The sequence below is a fragment of the Erinaceus europaeus genome, chromosome 5, assembly GCF_950295315.1.
Source record: "Erinaceus europaeus chromosome 5, mEriEur2.1, whole genome shotgun sequence".
Taxonomy (NCBI): Eukaryota; Metazoa; Chordata; class Mammalia; order Eulipotyphla; family Erinaceidae; genus Erinaceus; species Erinaceus europaeus.
This window is the reverse complement of record NC_080166.1, coordinates 47,548,384-47,568,302: the sequence shown is the minus strand read 5'-3', so window position 1 is coordinate 47,568,302 and position 19,919 is coordinate 47,548,384. Positions and strand designations below refer to the sequence as shown.

Sequence of the window (19,919 nt, the reverse complement as noted above, 5' to 3'; positions counted from 1 at the left end):
GATAGTTTTAGAGCATCTGGAATTTCCTTGTAGTGGTGTTTTCTTATGGGTTAGAAGGAGTTTTTTTTTTTAATTTTTTTCTTATATATTGGTTCCTTGGGGGTGGGGTGTTTCTTTTGTAATTTTTATTTCTAACCACCATTTATTTGAAAATAATTTATTTCTTCAGTTATCCATAGGATAATCTGCCATATTTTAAATTTTAAATTTCCACATGTGGGAGTTTATTTCTTAGTTCCTCATTTGGTCCCACTGGTTTGTCTATCCCTAATGGTAATATCATGAGTCAGTACAGCTTTGTGACAAGCCTTGATAACCCCTCCTTCAAATTTGCTTTCCTGCAAGAGTATCTTCATTATTTTTAACTCTACTTGAACTTTGTTTCTTCTGTATGTTGTTGAAAATCTCCTTGTCCAGTGAAAAATACACTGGACTGAGGGAGATCCTGCTCAATCTATTGTTTGTATAGTTTCAATCACAAATGTTTTATATTTTATCACCTGCTTATTGATTCTTATAATATCAAAACATTGTTTTATTATAAAAGTAATAACTTTCTCTATCCAGACTGCTTTTTCTTCTTTTAATGTGATTTTTCCAAATCTTTGATATCTTATGATGAAGTTTTATAATTTTCTTTACAAAAACACATCTGTTGGTTAAATTTATTTCTACCTACTTGTTATGTCCTCTTTTATCCTTTTCCAAACCTTATGTGGAGAGTTATTCTAGTCCTACTTCTTTATTTATGATACACCATCATAACTAGTCAACCTATTCCTTTGTTTAATGAACTGGTATCATGGTATCATGTGTTTGGCAAGATGACTCACCTGGCAAGAGAGCCTGCTTTGCAGTCTAGCTTCAAGCCCATCCCCTGCCACACTAGAGGAAGGAATGGTGATGTGATTGCCACCCCCCCCCCGTCTTTTTGTCTCTATCTATATGAAAAATCTAACCTGAAGTAGTGAAGCAGCAGAGACAATAACAAATAAGTTGGGATCATATCTCACATTCTGTTTCTTTACCTAGCACTAGGCTCTTCGTATCATCCAAGGAGTCATGTATCCCTCTAGTCAATGGCTTGCAATGAAGACTCTTTAAAGTTTCCATCCACTATATTCTACCTACCCGATGAATATTCTACTTGGGCCATGTGCATATTACTTGGTGTACATACTCAGGACAGAGTGTATGGGTCACAGAATACGAATAGATTTACTTTGACTAAATAGTGCCAACAGTTCCCCCAGATGAACCAGTATAAACACATGCTAGTGCTCGACACCCTTACATCACATTAAGTACTTTATTTCCATCTTTTCAAAAGTTTAATTCTAGCTTAGTCTTCTGAAGTTTGTAAAAATAAAATGGGAAGATGATTTTTTTTTCTTTTTATGATCTCCTGATGTACTGGTAACACTCTTCTTTGTATCCTCACAAGACAGAGAGAAAGGAAGCACCTTATCTGGTGACTCATTCCAAGTCCAATTCATAATGGCTCCACCCCCAACTACCTTCAGAGGGTCCCTTCTCCTACTGGTATCACATCATGGATCAGGTTTCACTATAGACTTACTTTATGCTTTCCAAATACTGCTTTATCTTCAATTATAAATTGGAGGTTTGTAGCAACCCTTCCTCAAGAGTTTCCTGAGTGCCATTTTCCAACAGCATGTGCTCACTTTGTGTGTCATTTTATTAAGGCATGTACTTCGATTTCTTTTTTTTTTTTTTAAATAAACTATTGCACACTTAACAGACTGTAGTATCTAGTACAGTGTAGAGATACTTGAGGTGTTTTTGTCTGTCTCTTAGTTTTGGAAGTAGACATTCCCAGTGAGGCCTTTGGCATCACAAAATTAGTGTTCTTTCTACACAAAAGAGAAAGAAAGATTTTATATGATTTTAGATTTCCTAGACATTGAAATCCATGCAAGCTCTTCATATAGACATCCAGCCGTGAAGGTAGCTTATGCTACTAGGATAAACCCATTCCTTTTCACCCTGCAAAGTAGTTTAACACTTCAGATATAGACAAGCAAATTTTTCCTTAATTTTTCCTTGTAAATGTATCGTTTGTTTTCTTATATGTAAAATATGACAGACTATACACCACATGAGATAACAAAGATAAAGCAAGTAGAACTCCATGAGTAGTAGAAAATTGTTTTGATATCTCTTTTTCTCTCTCATAAAACAATAACATAGGTATGGGATGAAGGCCATCAGTCAAATGCATGCTTCATATATCACATTTGAGGCCCAAGGTTCACTTCCTAGTATCACACAGAATAGAAATAATGCACATTAGATTCCAAAACATGAGTGAAACCACCCAATAGTTAGTTGTCTTTCATCTCATGTTTTGCTATGCATAACGACATACAGTTTCATCCATTTTATCCCAGAAAACATTGGTGATGGGTGTGGTGTGAACTATACCCTGGAATCTTATAATTATTATTATTATTATTACTTTATTGCCACCAGGGTTATCACTGATGTTGAGTGCCATCATGATGAACCCACTGTTTCTGGTAGTCCTTTTTTCTTTTTTTTTTAATTCGATAGGACAGAGAGAAATTTAAAGAGGAGAGGGAGATAGGAAGAGAGATACCTGCAGTACTTGTTTCACCACTCATGAGGCCCCACTCCCCATGTAGGCTCAAACGCTCATCGTTGCACATGCTCATGTGTGCACTTAAGCAGATGTGCCCTTGCCCAGCCCCCTGGTCTTATAGTCTTGTTGTCTACTATTAATCACAAATAAGAAACAACCAAAATAAAAGGAAATAATGCAAAGAAGTATGGCCTATTATTTTAATTTGCTATCAGGTGCTAGTTGCTCTGATTACTTTATAAGTTTTAGGAGTTGATTGGGTTTACTAAAATAAAGGAACTGCAAAATAAGGCTAGTTTTATTAAAAAGAACTTTTCATTTCATCTTGGAAAATTCCATGGACCTCAACTACCTTCAGCAGAATCTCCAAACAAGCTCTCAAGACATGTCAAGAAGAGAGTAAAGGAAATTAGCATAGCTTAACTCAGTCCTGATTGAATCTTGTAAGTGGTGTAGTTTAACTTTTAGAAAAACTTCAAAAATAATTATTTTCTATTGTTGGGTCACTGTGTGACAACCTTACAGGGGCAATAGGCAGTATCATTCTAGGAAGATGGGGTCAGGTTGGGGATAAACATGAGTACTGAGTAAATAAACATTAAGAGAAATGATCAGGGGAGGGGGTGGGTTATGGAGATTGGGTGGTGGGAATTGTGTGGAGTTGTACCCCTCCTACCCTATGGTTTTGTTAATTAATCCTTTCTTAAAAAAAAAAAAGAGAGAAATGATGGAGTACTCTAGGTATGAGACATCCTTAAGCTATCCTTTCCTATAGTCATAGTGAGTACAGTGAGTGTCAGCAGCCTTGTGGAAGATGGTGGCTACTCACCCCTGGCACAGAGAGATAGTATAGAGGTATGAAGACACTCTGAGAATAGGTCTGGGTCTGTGCTATGACTTCAGGTTATTCTCCAAGATGTATTTTGTTCATTTTTATTTTATATGATAAGAAAATGTTCTAAGAGAATTACAGATTATTTTTGCTGTGCTGCGGACCAGTGATATATTTGAGATGTAATGAAAACATTATAAACAGGGTTTCCTTCTCTTGGTTTAGCAACCAAAGAATCCTAATCTCATGCTTGAGAGTCCAATGCTTTATCCACTGCGCCACCTCCTGGACCAAAAGAGCCCTAATCTCAATTGTCCAGACGAAAAAGCCAAATTAGAGAGAGGCATGGGGCCTGATCCTGATAATAATAATGAGAAAAAAAATTTTTTTAAGAATCCTTAGAGACAAACACAAGTCAAGCTTATTATTTCTGACAGCTTGCTATCACAATGACAATATTAGGTGGAGATATGACAAATTATAGTCATACATATCAATTTATCAGAAATATATGGAATTAGAGACAACTAGATGAATTAAAGTTTCACAATATTGCCAGCCATGTGTTTCACTGGGAATATTTTCAGAGTCTGAGAATTATCTGAAGATTCAGTTTTCCATAGGCAGAGGCTTCTACTCTGGGAAAAAGAAATGAGCATTCAGTTTAATAACTTCATGCACTGACATGTGATGAGTACAGACACATGGCCAGTCTACCCCATGAGCTAGCTATATGCTGAAATCAGTGATGATACCAGGAGGCGTCATAATTTACCTGAAAGGCAAAACAAAATCACCAGGGGGCTGAGCAGTGGCGCACTGGCATACCAGGTTAAGCTCACATAGTATGAAGCCCAAGGACCTGTGCAAGGATCCCGGTTCAAGCCCCCACGTCCCCACCTGCAGGGCAGTCGCTTCACAAGTAGTGAAGCAGGTCTGCAGGTGTCCACCTTCCTCTCTCTCTATCTCTCTCTATCTATTTTTCTTCCCCTCCCCTCTCAATTTCTCTCTGTTCTATCCAATAAAATGGAAAAAAATGGCCATCAAGAGCAGTGGATTCCTAGTGCAGGCTCTAAGCCCCAATGATAAATCTGGAGGAAAGTAAAACAATAAATAAAATCACCAGTAATCTCACAGTTTAGGAATCAGGATACTACTGACCAAGTCATACTCTATAGAAAGGGACCTATAACAAATACATAGTAACAGACTTCATTAAGATAGATAGCGCCCATATTGTGAGCCTTATAGATTGGAAGGCAGAAGCTGAAGAAAGCAACTTTTATGTGAAAGTTGTCTTCCCCAATGTGAAGGGTATCTCCTAGAGTTCTGCAGTACACAACTTAAGTGAATATGTATAGACAGTCCATGAGTACCATAATAACCCCCCCCCCTGCCATTTGTCTATGAGAAAGGTAATGGGACAGGGAGGTGCTGATTAAATAAAAATTAATTTTTAATTGTTTTTTCCACCTGAGTTATTGCTGGGGCTCAGTGCCTGCACAACAAATCCACCACTCCCAGCAACCTCCCCCCCCCTTTTAATTTGATAGGATAGAGAAATATTAAGAGAGGAAGAGAGAGACGCCTGCAGCAACAATGTTTTACCACTTATAAGCTTTTCCCCTACATGTCTGCCCATAACCAGGTGCACCACCACCTGGCCCCAAATTTTTTAGTTATTAATTCCAGATGGGCGAACAAGATGCGGTCTGTAATCTCAGTAATTTCTGATGAAATACTCAGATTTAAATGATGTGGGAACAAAGATTTCTCTTTAAGCTCAGAATTAGTTCCAGCCAAAAATAACTAATAGCACCTGTTATGACAGATGCAAAAATGAAACAAACTATAGACATTTGATTCCTCTATGTAAGTTAGCGATTTGATCATTATTCATCATTACTCATATTACATAGCAAAAGCTATTCAATATTTGTGAGGTGTTAAGTGTCCATAAACCTTATAAATTTATATTAAAAACCCTGAGGGAATGCACACTCTGGTTTTCTTTTGCAGATTATGATTATATGTGCACAGCTAAATATTTTTCAAAAGGACATAAAATATCTAGCTCCTGGGAACATTATAGTTTGCACTGTTTATACCTTAGGGACGATGATATATAAGGTACCCAGACTCATTGCAATCAAGCAAGTAAACATTTGGCTTGGTGCTAATAATCAAGAGGACTTGTAAGGGAGGACTGAGGGGACAGATCATGTGGAGAGGCAAATGAATTATCACGCACATACATGGTCAGTATCTAAACTGCCACCATATTGAAAAGAAGACCACAGCACCAACGAAAGCCCCATTACTGTGGTGCTCCTCCTCCCTTTTTTTACCTCTATTTGAACTCAAAAGAATGAAAAACTCAGGCTGGGTGCAGTGAAATTGTGCAGAGAGAGGGAGGGAAGGAAGAAGAGGGGAAGAAGAATGTGAGGGGAGAAAGAAGGGAAGAAATTAGTTCCAGGAAGAAAACTGTTAGAATTCATAATCTTAATCCAGAATTTTAGGAGTGGATTGGGTTTACTAAAATAAAGCAACTGCAATGTAAGGCTAGTTTTATTAAAAAGAACATCTCATCTTGGAAAATTCCATGGACCTCAGATGAGAAAACTATTTGGCTTTTTTATTCTTTTTCTTTTTCTTTTATGAAAGAAGAAATGCACAATGGTTTTGTGAAGCAAAATAATTCTAGGTATTTCTTTCTGTTCTTTTATACTAATGACCATGAAAAATGAATCCTAGTTTCCTGGCTAGATCATAAACCAATTAAGTGGTAATCTCTGGAGAAAATTCTAAACATTCTTCATATTTAGAAGTCCCTAGGAGTCTTGATATACATTTCCCCAAAGATAAGTGATGATTGTCATAATTCCATTTTTTATTTTATTTAATGATATATACAGAGACAAGAAACCAGAGCAATACTTAACTCTGGTTTATGGTAGTGCTAGGGGTTGATCACTTCACAGGCAGTTAAACAGCTCTGCAGGTGTCTTTCTTTCCCCATCTCTGTTTTTCCCTCCTCTCTCAATTTCTCTTTGTCCTATCCAAAAACAACAGCAGCAACAACAATAACAGCAGCAATAACGAAAGTGGAAAAAAGATGGCTACTAGGAGCAGTGGATTTGTAATGCAGGCACTGAGCCCCAGCGATAACCCTGAAGGAAAAAAAAAAAAAAAGGAAGAAAGGGAGGAGAGAAAGAAAGGAAAGGAGAGGAGAGGAGAGGAGGGGAGGGGAGGGGAGGAGGGGGAGGGGAGGGGGAGGTGAAAGGAAAGGGAGGAAGAAAAAATAGGCACCAGGAGTGATAGAATTGCTGTGCAGGTACTGAACCCAAGCAATAACCCTGATGGCAAAAAAAAAAAAAATTTTTGGCATTATTTATAATAGTGTCTGATGACAACAGGGTCTTCTATATTTAATATCTTATCAGCAAATAATGGCAGTTCTACTTCTTCCAATTCCGTGACCTTTCTCTTGTCTAATTTCTATTACTAGGACTTATAATACCATGTTGAATAGTAATCATAAAACTGGCATCCTTGTCTTGTTGCTTGTCTCAGAAGAGTAGCTTTCAGAATTTTGTGTATTGTTAGCTGTGGATTTCTCAGAGATGACCTTTATCTTGTTGATGTACATCTATTCTATATCCATATTATTGGGAGTTTATATAACAAATGAATACTGACACGTCAAAAATCTCTTTTGAAATGTTATGACTTTTATTCTGACTTTTTATGTATTATATCACATTGTTTGATTTGTGTGGGGTTAAACTATGTTTGCATCAGTGAAATAAATCCTACTTGCTGATGGTGAATGACCCTTTAAAGTATTGTTGAATTCATTTACTATTATTTTGTTAAGAATTTTTCTTCTCTGTTTATCAGATGTTGACCTGTAATTTTTTTATTTTTTTCTTCATAAATTATCTTGTCTGATTTTGGTATCAAGGGTTTACATATTGTAAATAAGTTTGAAAATACTTTCTACTTTTGTATATCTTTCAAGAGTTTTAAAATAATAAGTATTAAATCTGTGAATATCTAGTACCTTCACCAGGCAAGCTGTCTTTTGGGAGAAATGCATTGTAATGTTTAAATTTCTATAAATGTGATCCATCTTTTTCTGATTTTCTGTTTATTGATTAATCGGTCTTGAAAATTTAGCTGCTGGGAGTCAGGCGGTAGCTCAAAGCAGTTAAGCGCAAGTATCCCGAAGCGCAAGGACCATAAGGATCCGGGTTCGAGCCCCCGGCTCCCCACCTGCCGGGGAGTCCGCTTCACAGGTGGTGAAGCAGGTCTACAGGTGTCTGTATTTCTCTCCCACTCTGTCTCCCCCTCCTCTCTCCATTTCTGTCTGACCTAACAACAGTGACATCAATAACAACAATAACTACAACAACAATGAAAAAAAAGAAAATTTAGCTGCTGCTTCTAGTTTAACCAATTTATTAGAATATAGGTATTCATAATAGTATCTCTATATTTCTGTGGTACTCACCACAGTGTCTCCTTTTTAATTTATAACCTTACTCTTTTTTTCCCTATTTTTATTAGTGATTTAATGATGGTTTACAAGATTCCTAAGATTACAGGGGTATATAGTTCCACACCCCACCCACCACCAAAATTCTGATCCTACCCTCTCCCTACCTCAGACCCCCCCCAAGAGACCTATCATAGTTCTCATAATTTTTTTTCCTTTTATCATTTTATTTGGGGTGGTGGGTTCTAGTTTATACTAAAGTTGTTGACACATGGGTACAATTTCTAATCCCCCCATAGTAGGTGTCTGCAAAACACTCTCACCCCCAATTTAGGTTCTTTTCCTCCATGAAGACAGTTCCCTTTTTTAATGTTTTCTTGACAAGTTCACGTGTTTTTATTGCCTATATTCCACATATGAGCAAAGTCATCTGGTGGTTGCCTCACTTCATTACTTAACATCACTAAGCACAGTCATCTCTAGTTCCACTCATTTTGTCCCAGAATACACAAAATTACATATTTTTAATTACACTGTAGTATTTCTTTAAATACATGTCTTCATCCAGTTGTGAGTCAATGGGGATTTAGGCTGCTTGATCCACTATTACTTAACTGGGAATAAAGCAGCTATCAACATAGCGGCACATATGTGCCTTTTGAATTAATGGAGGTTTTTTGTGGGGGAGGGATAAGATGGGTACAATTCCATATAATTCCCACCACCAGAGTTCCATATCCCATCCCCTCCTTTGGAAGGTTCCTTATTCTTTCTCCCTCTAGGATTATGGTAGTGAAAGAAAAACATTGAATTTTGGCCTGTGGAAAAAATTCTCAATGTTGGATATAAATAGTTATAATATATATTTATATATTGAGTTGCTTGCTTCCTTTCTGTCTCACTCTTGCCTATCTGGAAAAGTCACTCTGGAGTAGTAAAGGTGAAAAAAAGAAAAAAATTAAGAGCCCAACCTCATACCACATATAGTAAGAGTACTTAAATCATCAGATTTTTAGAAACTGTCTTTTAAGCAAAACAACTTACAATGAAAGGCCAGTTCTGGGGCCAAGTGGTGGCACACCTGGTTAAGTGCACATATTACAGTGTGCAAGGACCTGGATTCAAGCCCCTGGTCCCCACCTGCAGGGGAAAAGCTTCACAAGTGGTAAAGCAGGGCTGCAGGTGTCTCTCTGTCTCTCTCCCTCTCTGTCTCCCACTTCTCTCAACTTCTGGCTGTCTCTATCCAAAAATAAAGATAATGAAAAATAAATTAAAATAAAAATGTATTTATAGTTCTATCTTTAAAAAATGAAAGCAAGTTCTTAAAAACATGTTTTTGTTTAGTGTCAGTGTTGCTTTTCTCACAAATAGTATTATAAAGCATGAAACAGTGTTGTTGAAGTATGTGACATACAAAAATTAACTCAAAATATACCAGCAAACTAAATATGAGTTAAAAATTCCCAGTACAGGGGGGCCAAGTGGTAGCACAGCTGGTTGAGAACATTTTACAATATGTAAAGACAAAGGTTCAAGCCCCCCAGTGCCAACCTGCAAGGGGAAAGCTTTGCGAGTGACAAAGCAGGGTTGCAGGTGTCTCTCTCTCTCTCTCTCTCTCTCTCTCTCTCTCTCTCTCTCTCCCTATTAGCCCCTTCCCTGTTGATTACTGGTTGTCACTACCCAATAAATAAAAATAATAAAATGACTTGCAAAATATTTTCATATCTGAGATTCTGAAGTCCCAGGTTCAGTTCCCAGCACCACCACAAACCAGAACTTATTGGTAGTCTGGTCTCTGTGTTTCTATTTCTCTGTCTCTCTCTCATTAACATTAATAAATATTTTATTTATTTATTTTAATGAAAGAGAGAGATACCAAAGCACTGCTTAGCTCTGGTTTATGATGATGCTAAGGATTGAACCTGGGACCTCAGAGCCTCAGATATGAAAATATTTTGCATAGCAATTATGCTGTCTCCCTAGCTAAATAAAATATTTTTAAAAAGGGAGTTAGGGATTTACTGCTTAAATAAAATAAGTTTTGGAAATAGTGGTAATGGTTGGACTTCTACCTCCAATCACCTACTAAAATTATTAAAAAGGGGATTTTGATATATATGTGTGTGTGTACCATAAAAATACTCTCTCTCTAAAACCATGGTATTCACTTTTTACCTGATTTCAGAAATAAAACATTTAAGAACTAAATAATCAAGACTGATAATTTTATAAGCTATATGAAGATAAAGAAAACAGCTATTATAGAATTGTAAATACTCTGCAACATTTTTCAGTTGTATTCAATATATAAAAAGTTAGTTGTGCAGTATAAGTTCAGTCATCTCTGGGATCCTAAGATATAGTAGATAAAAATTAAATTTAAGAATTAATTTTGCATTCACATTTCAAGTATATTAACAGAATAACTCTATACCTATTTGTACGTATAAAAATACCACTCCACCCCTGCTCAGGCCTATTTATATCAATCAACTTTTGACACAGCATAATTCTTACGTAATATGAAGAACACAAAGCAGTAAAGCTCTGTGCTTCAACCTTTTGTCTGTCCCTTCGTGTACAAAGGATCAAAGGACGGGACAAAACTTTTTAATCTTGATTTCAGAATTCTGTGCATTAGCCTCTAAGTATTTTTTCATAAGAACTACAAAGCATACCTTACATATATTCATGATAATGTTCATTTGCTGATGAAAATACATGAAACACCTGATTTGAAACTTTCTCAAAATATTCTATTCTTTAAAGTTTATTCTTACATATTCAGGCACTCATCTGTTCATTCAACAAAAACAAAAAACATGTTGAATGCCCACTATAATCACTGTACAGCTTTCTAAAATTGCAAAAGTAAATAATTGTTGGTAGTCTTTCTCCAAAATAAACTTTAAAAAAAAATAGAGCCTACTTTATGGCCTTTGGTAGTGAATATGATTCATATTATGTGAGAAAGGATCATTCTCTTCTTTGTGAGTCAGAGTAATGGCCTCATAGAATGTGTTTTGGAGTCTTCGCCCCATTCCACTTTTGTTTTTAAAGAGTTTAAAAAGAATAGTGTTTCTTTATTCTTAGAAAGTCTCGTAGAATTCGTTAATAAAGCCATGTAGGGAGCTGGGCGGTAGCTCAGTGGGTTAAGCGCAGGTGGCACCAAGTGCAAGGATTGGAGTAAGGATCCTGGTTCGAGCCCCAGCTCCCCAGCTCCCCACCTGTAGAGGAGTCGCTTCCCAGGCAGTGAAGCAGATTTGCAGGTGTCTTTCTCTCCCCTTCTCAGTCCTCCCCTCTTCTGTCCATTTCTCTCTGACCTGTCTAATAATGATGACTTCAGTAACTACAATGACAATAAAAAAGGGCAACAAAAGGGAAAATAAATAAATATAAAAAATAAAATAATAATAAAGCCATGTAGACCTGGGCATTTATTCTTGTGATTTTTTTTTTAATAATCACTTCAGTTTTGACACTAGTGATTGACCTGTTCAATCCATTTGCTCTTCAATTAGTGTTTTCAAGTCATTTCGATATATATATACCCAGGAGTGATATTGCTGGATCATAAGGTATTTCCACTTTTATTTAAGGTCTCTTCTTCATACTGCTTTCCTCAGGAACTGCACCAGTCTGCATTCCCTCCAACCATGTAACAGAGTTCATTTTTCTCTTGATCCTTTCCAACACTTGGCATGTCCTGTTTTAAAGATATAGGTCATTATCACAGGTGTGAAGTAGAATCTCAGTGTGGCTTTAAATTTGCATTTATATAATGATAAGTGAAGTTGTGTAATTTTCCATGTGTTTGGACCACCTGTATATCTTCTTTAGACAACTGTCTATTCAAATAAGTATTCATCTGGGATAGAAGTTTATAATTTTCTTTTTAGGTCAAGTAATTGCTTCCTTTGGGGAGAAATCCCAGTGATAGCAATATCATATGTTTTTTTTTCCCCACATTAAATTATTGGATTGAGGAGGGTAGGTGTTATTGCGTTAAATGTCTTACAGAATCCATTAGTGAAGTTATCTGTACCTTAGTTTTTATTCTTGAGCAGACTTTAATTACTGCTTCAATCTCTGTAGTAGCTATTCATCTTGCAGGTAATTTACGTCCTGATATCTAAGACTTGGCAGATAATATGACTCTAAGTATGTGTCTATCTCTGGGTTTTCCAGTTTGCATAGAGAAGCTAATAGTGTTCTTATATGATTCTTTGTATCCCTCCGTCATCAGTGGCATCACCTCTCTCATTGTTTTTCATCATAGCTTTCTTTTTCTTTCCTTGGTGAGTCTAGTAGATTATTTTTAATTCTTTCACATAACTAACTTTTGACTTCACTGATCTCTTAAATAATCCTCTTGGTCTCTATTTCTTTAATTTCCCCTCTGATTTTGAGTATACCCTTCATTATGCTAAGTTTTTTTCTCATGGGATTTTGCTTAAATAACTAAACAGAGTTCTCAAGATAAAGGCTAAGTTAAGTTGGTAATCAAAAGTTAAGAGTTGCTACACAAGTTATGAAAATAAGGCACTAATAAATTTTTATTTATAAAATTCTTGTAGGTAAGGGAGTTGGGTGGTAGCACAGCAGGTTAAACGCACGTAGCACAAAGCACAAGGACTGGCGTAAGGATCCCAGTTTGAGCCCCGGCTCCTCACCTGTAGGGGAGTCGCTTCACAGGCGGTCTGCAGATGTCTGTCTTTCTCTCCCCCTCTCTGTCTTCCCCTCCTCTCTCCATTTCTCTCTGTCCTATCTAACAACGATGACATACACAACAGCTACTAACAACAATGAAAAACAATAAGGGTAACAAAAAGGGAAGATAAATAAATATTTTTAAAAATTTTAATAAAAAATAAATATTCTTATAAGTAAAAATAACTACACCCCATACTTATAAAATTTCTGATGAACTGATAAGATGGTATAGATGAAAAACTAGTACCTAAAGAGACCAAATAGCTTGCTTCAAGTAAATGACAGAACAAGGATCACATACTCACTCCCTAATATATGCAGATTTAACTACCACAACCCTTAAAATCCTTAACTAAAAGTGACTTCTGATAGTGTCTTGTCATTGAAAAAAATCTGTCAATAAAAAGAAACATATACCACTCAGTGAAATTAATATGTGTTCTGTTTATGGCAGTTGTGTTTATAATAGTTTTCTATCTGGGCATTTGTATCATTATTTACATTTAATGAGTAAAATATGTGTCCATAAATTTTCTAGGTTTCCACAGACGTGCAGCTCCCGTTACAAGAAGGCAGTTCCCACATGGTGCACATAGGATGGATTATCTACACTTTGAGGATGATAGCCGTGGATGGTGGTTTGACATGGATATGGTGATCATCTATATTTATTCAGTGAACTGGGTCATTGGATTCATTGTTTTCTGCTTTCTTTGCTATTTTTTCTTTCCGTTTTAGGAATTTTCCTACCTTACCACAGTTGAACAATCAAAAATGATATAGTTAGCAACTACTTAAACATTTTTTCAAATGTGCTTTGTAGTTTTTATAATGTAAATTGTTGGTGTTTATAGAAAGTCAGAGAATAATGGACTTATTTATTAATTTTTTCATGTAACACACTCAACTTTTTTAAAGAGCTTATCAAGCACTTAGCAACAGTGCACTATTACTTTCATAGTTTTGGTTTAAAATTTGTGCATTCTAATTTTACAGTGTCACTTTTATACTTACCTTAATTGTAAAGACTTTGTTTTCCCTTCTTCTTAAAAAGAGTAGAACTATAAAATGGAATGATAATTTGGGTACATAGTATCTTTATTGACAAAAGATGCAGTCAATCACCACACATTCTCAGGCAAATTATATATATTAGTGCATTAAAGACAAACCACATTCTCTGGGAACTGATCTAGCAGGGTATATTTAGTTTTCATTTCTAGGTATCTCTACTTTTGCCCTCCTGTTATACTACCAAGAAAGCTAACTACCCTTTTTTAATAACCCTAATAGTAGCTTTGGTGCAACATTTTTAATTATTACAAGAACAGATACCAAGTACAAAAATAACTCACACTGACTGACCACCACCATCAGGCAGAGAAATATATTACCATAGTTTGAATTACAGGATTACTCACCAGAAGAAATTAAAAGCATACTGACTTTCAGTAGTCTAAAAGAGTAATGCATGTAAAATTACCAAAATGTAATTAATTTAGTGATTGTTTAACTAGGAGATTGTCAATATACTATAAAAGTGCAATAAAGAGTGACTTTTAAATTTTTTCATTGTTAAGTGATTTTATGTCTGGGATAAAGAATGTTCCAAGCCTGGGGAAATAGCTTAGTGATAAATCTCAGAACTTGCATGCCCAAAGCCTCAGAAGCCCTTGGTTCATCCACTAGCACCACCACATGCTGAGCTGAGTGGTATCCTTTTCACTCTCTCTACTGTCAAAAAATCCACAGCATATACATGGAAAAGCACATAGAAACTGAATTCACATAAAAAACCTTTTTGTTGACAAAAAGGTAAAAGCCACTCTGAAACACATAAAAACATTCTCTTCAAAAAAAGATAAAATTGTTTCTGTAGAGAAACAATTAAAAGTAGATATTTGAGTGGCTGGGTGGTAGTGCATCTGGTTGAGTGTACATGTTACAGTGCACAAGGACCTGGCTTCAAGGCCCCAGTCTTCACCTGAAGTGGGAAAGATTCACAAGTGTTGAAATAGTGCTGCAGGTGTCTTTCTGTCTCTTTCCCTATCTCTACTCTATCTCTGCTTTCCCTCTCAAGTTCTGCCTGTCTCTATCCAATAAATAAATAATAAATTTTAAATAGATATTTAATGACTTCAAGCTTAATATATACTTAATATCTAATTCAGTATGTAGAGGGCTTTACACCCAGTGAGCTATCTTCAAATTCCTCAAACATGGATGGAATTAATAAGCAATAGTTCATGGGAGATGTAAATCCCTGGCAATGCTTAACCCCTGGTAGTGGGGAGGAGAATTAATAACTTGTTAATATGCATCAATCATTCAGATGCTGAATGTATATATACAATCTTTAGAGTCAAAGCTCTCCCTGTCTTAAAACTATCTACTCAATTGACTTCCAGAGTAATGGATATAGAGTAGCAACAGCTGTATTTTGTTCTCCCAAATCAACTAGGAGTAGCAAAGAGGATCACCTGAGAATGCAACAAGATAAGGCTAGGATCACTCAAGGAACCAACACGCCACAGATGAGTGAAAACATATGTGGCTCATAGACAGAGAAGGTCAGATGGTACCAGTCCAGCTGTTTGCCAGTTGATGCACCACCTCTGGTCTTGAGTTTTATAAAAAGAGACTGCTAAAGGGAGAAGATCTCCTACACCTCACCAATTTACAACAGTGCGGTCTCCATTTCTGTTGCCTCTCAGGGGCTGGAATAGCAGCAGGGAAGCCCTATACTGATATAGTGGGGGGGTGGGTGGGCAGAGAACTGGTCGGTGACTCGAGAAAATCTACACTTCCAGTGGTCCAGAAATATGCCTGTATATAGGACCCTTTTCATATTGTTTGCCTGGTAAATTAGGAGAATGGATGAATAATTCCCTCAGAAATCAGGATTTATTCAGAAACCTAAGTTTGAAACCAGAGTGCTGCTTGGTTAAACTCTGGCTGGTGGTAGAGTAGAGGTTGTGCCTGGGACATTGGACTCTCAGGACATGGGAGTCACTTTGCATAACCATTGTGCTATCTAGCCTCTACCCTCTTTTATCTCTTGGTCACAAGTGTGTGATTAAGCTAAAAAAAAAAATCTACTTATAGTTAAAAAGCCCATAGTCTCCCATAGCCTGCAGGGAACATAAATAGCATAAGAAGGTTTATCAACCACTGCGCTTCACCTCAGGGATTGAGATAACATTGAAACAACTGTTAAGATTCAAAACTGTGAACTCTTAAGTACCTTATTTAGACACAAGTCAATCTAGGCAAGTTTGGATTAAAAAATAGTGAAAGAGGGACTTCATAATATATCAAATATAATGGTTAAACCCAGAAGAAACAATGGAGTACTAAACCAGGACAAAAGCTCAGATAAATTCCCCCCAAAAGGTAGAAGCACATAAAAATGAGGACAATATCCAAACACTAATTGATGCAATAGTTACAGGAGTGAGAAAAGCTTTTGAAAGTAATATCATCAGCCATGGGGAAATAAATGAACTCTGAAACAAACACTAATTATCTCAAGGTAATTAGCTGAAAGCTGAAGTAGCTGAACTAAGAGCACAACTAGCTGAACAAGCTAATACAGTATCGGAACAGGGTAACAAAATAGTTGAGCTACAGAAAACAACAGAGGGGCGAGAGAACAGAATAACTGAGACAGAAAACAGAATTTGCAAGATTGAGGAGGAATTAGAGAAAAGTAAGAAAGAAGAGAACTAAAAAAGATATTAAAAATACTGAAACCAACAGGTACATATGAGATGACTTGTAATGAAGTAATATATGCCTTACTGGCTTATAGATGGAAAATTCCTCAAGATAGTGGAGCAAAGCTACAGCCAACATCATAGTCAATGGTGAAAAACTGGAAGCATTTCCCCTCAGATCAGGTACTACACAGGGCTGCCCACTATCACCATTGCTATTCAACACAGTGTTGGAAGTTTTTGCCCTAGCAATCAGGGAGGAGCAAGGAATTAAAGGGATACAGATTGGAAGAGAAGAAGTCAGACTGTCTCACTGTCCCTATTTACAAATAACATGATAGTATACATAGGAAAACCTAAAGAATCCAGCAAGTTTTTGGAAATTATCAGGCAATACAGTAAGGTGTCAGGCTGCAAAATTAACATTCAAAAGTCAGTGGCATTCCTTTATGCAAACACTAAGTTAGAAGAAGAAAAAAATCCAGAAATCAATTCCTTTTACTATACCAACAAAAACAATAAAATATCTAGGAATAAACCTAAACAAAGTGAACGACTTGTATACTGAAAATTATGAGTCACTACTCAAGGAAATTGAAAAAGACACAAAGAAGTGGAAAGATATTCCATGTTCATGGGTTGCAAGAATTAACATCAAAATGAATATACTACCCAGAGCCATCTACAAATTTAATGCCACAATAAAAACAGGATGATATTTCTATCCTTTGGGATACAGTGGATGGAACTGGAAAATCTTATGCTCAATGCAGCAAGTAAGGAAGTGAAGGACAACTACAAAATGGTTTCACTGGAAAAGAAAAAAAAATAGCCACCAGCAGCAATGGATTCACAATGCAGGCATTGAGCCCCAGTGGCAAAAAAAAAAAAAAAAAAGTCATATTACCCATAGAAGCATATCATTAAATAAAGCAAGGGAAATGTCAAATGAAAATAAGGGACAGAGAAATCGCTCCCTTTGGTAGCATACTGCTTTGCAATATTATAATCCAGGTTCTAACTTGAAATCCAGCACTGAAGGGAGCTTTATTGCTGTGGGTTCAAACAACATCTTCTGACTCATATCGTGGAACTGAGATTATAAAAGGACATGAGGACAGTGGGTTACAAGAGTGAAGAAGACTCAGCAGACTTCAGTGGAGAAATATTGGTGCTTGGTGGAGGGTATGTACATTGTAGTAATATATTTGGAAAGAGTGTGAAATTGTATTTACAAAACATACAATCGTGCAAATTAATGTTACCTTAAAAGCAAAATAAATACATTTCAAAGTACTAAGACTAAATCCTACCCAGCAGTATAATTTATTCTTTATAATTTAATTGGTATAGAAATAAAGATATTTTAATAGTCTCTGGTTAAATCTATTATATAGTAAGGTCTAAGGACTAATGACCTATTCTGCCTCCCATTTCTATTCATTTGTATTTTTTGGGTCATTGAATATTTTCAATATACCTAAGTGACTAAATTAATACAGTCCTCTCTTTTCCATGTCAACACAAAAACTGATAACCTAAAAAAACCTGGCAATCTAATTGAACAACCAATAATAAATACTTTCATTAATATCTGCTCCTAGATTCCAGTAAGAACCTACCACTCATGCACATCAGTGATTTTGGATGATAAATTAAGGGCTGAATTATGAAAGTTAATGTAGTAGTAAGTTGTATAGTAAGGGGAGTAAAACATAGCTTGAAGCATGTAGTAAACTGTATATCCATGGACTTCATCAATTCCAAATTATTAGGGGAAAACTTTAAGAGGTAAAACCAAAATTTATATTAAATATATCAATATACTATGGGTTTGAGAAACTTGCCAAAAATGTTCACTTAATTATTTTAAACTCTTAAAATAAGTATTTACTTAAAATATTTAACAATTTAAAATACTTACTATTTTAAAGTAATAAGTATTTTTTAGAATATGCATGCTACTTTCTGAAGCAAATAACTGAAATTTATACTTCATTAACTATTTTAAAAGTCATCTTAATTTGTCATCTTTCCCAAATAACTTTTATCACAAAATATTTGTTTAGAATATCAATTATGATTAATGTGAATAGTAAATTAAGCAGCCAGATAATATATAATTTTTATCTGTATATTATCTTAATTTCTTATATTTTTTGTGCTCTAATTTCAGTTTTTCCTTGTTAAATAGCTCCCTTTGCTTTTAATAAATCACCTTCATTTCCCTCTACCTCTAAAGTTTTCATGTAAAATAGTATGTCTATATCCAGTAAAAACAAATAGAAATGGTAATAAGACCACTTCATTTATGCATGCATTCAACAAAACTATATGTATTTGATAAATATTATTTGAGTGACTACCCAAGTGAATGCTCAATTCAAATTTAATCCATGATAAAATCCACTTACATACCAATCACATATTGTCATATTTCAGAATAAAGTTCTAGAAACAATATTATTCTTTCAATTTAAAAACAGAGTTCAGGAATCTGCCTCCCTTCTGATTATCAAATGAACTTTTAAACTATCATTACAAGCAAATGTTTCTATTCTTTTTTCTGTTATTATGGATAAATCAGAGATAGTATGTATGTATATCAACACATCCATTTCTGCTTCAGACTAAATGAATAGCAAAAGGAAATGAAGTAAATACCTGAATCAACTTACTTCATTCCACCAGATAAGTCTTCACTTATATTGGCATTGCTATTAAATGTAACTCACCATTACTAATACTATTTCTAATATAGATAACAGTTTAGTATGTCTTCTACCTCTTACAAGTTAGGAAAAGGCACATATTATTTCCCTAGGTAAAAAATGTTTCTTGTCCTCTGTGTACATCTTGTTGCTGAGAAAAGGCAGGAGGTACATTTAAATTTCAAAATTATAAAGCTATCAGATATGAAGTTAAAAGGAGGACAACTATTTTATCAATTATCCAAGTATTAAACTACTCTGACTTTGTTCCAATATGGTTTTAAAACTACCTAAAATAAATTTTTGTCACAGTTTAAAATTGTGTGATATTCTATCACTTCTTTCTGGTCAGAAGAAAAATGTCCAGTTAGAATTTTAAAGCTAAGATCAAATAGCGCACAAGAATTTATACTGTTTACTTCTAAAAAAATAAAATACTGAATATCCCATTGCTATATCTTACAACTTCATCACATTTTCAGAACAATAAATAATGAAAAATAATATATACATTTATCTATTTCCCCTATTCTAAATCAAGTCAGCCATAATAGTGAAAATAGTGTCTTAAACCAGCAATGGAAAAGAAAGCACATATGTTTTTGATTCAGATACAAAAGCAAAGCAAGATTAAGAAAAAAAAGATAGTATAAGATCAGTGAAAGGGTTAGCATGTATGTCATTTAATCTGGAAACACTGGAATATATATATTGAGATATACTATATATATTTATTTATCACTTGTTCACAAAATTATAAATATTGTTTCCTGAATAATAGTAATAACAGTCAAAGGCCATATAATTTTATAAGAACCAAATGAAA

At 35.3% G+C, this 19,919-nt stretch overlaps 2 protein-coding genes across 7 annotated transcripts in view; one reads left to right on the top strand and one right to left on the bottom strand.

The window, feature by feature from the left end:
* Positions 1–14,233, top strand: part of RNF180 (ring finger protein 180) — a 165,810-nt gene extending 151,577 nt beyond the window's left edge. For all 6 annotated transcript variants that reach the window (XM_060191284.1, XM_060191287.1, XM_060191283.1 and 3 more), the window contains one exon: positions 13,205–14,233. In XM_060191284.1, coding sequence (XP_060047267.1) covers positions 13,205–13,404 — 200 coding nt within the window. In that variant the 3' untranslated portion in view covers positions 13,405–14,233. The remainder of the gene's footprint in view (positions 1–13,204) is intronic.
* LOC103123486 (trifunctional nucleotide phosphoesterase protein YfkN-like) overlaps positions 11,512–19,919 on the bottom strand; it is a 29,379-nt gene continuing 20,971 nt past the window's right edge. Inside the window, exon 9 of the mRNA XM_007534139.2 lies at positions 11,512–11,659. The gene's annotated coding sequence lies outside the window, so the exon portion shown is untranslated. The remainder of the gene's footprint in view (positions 11,660–19,919) is intronic.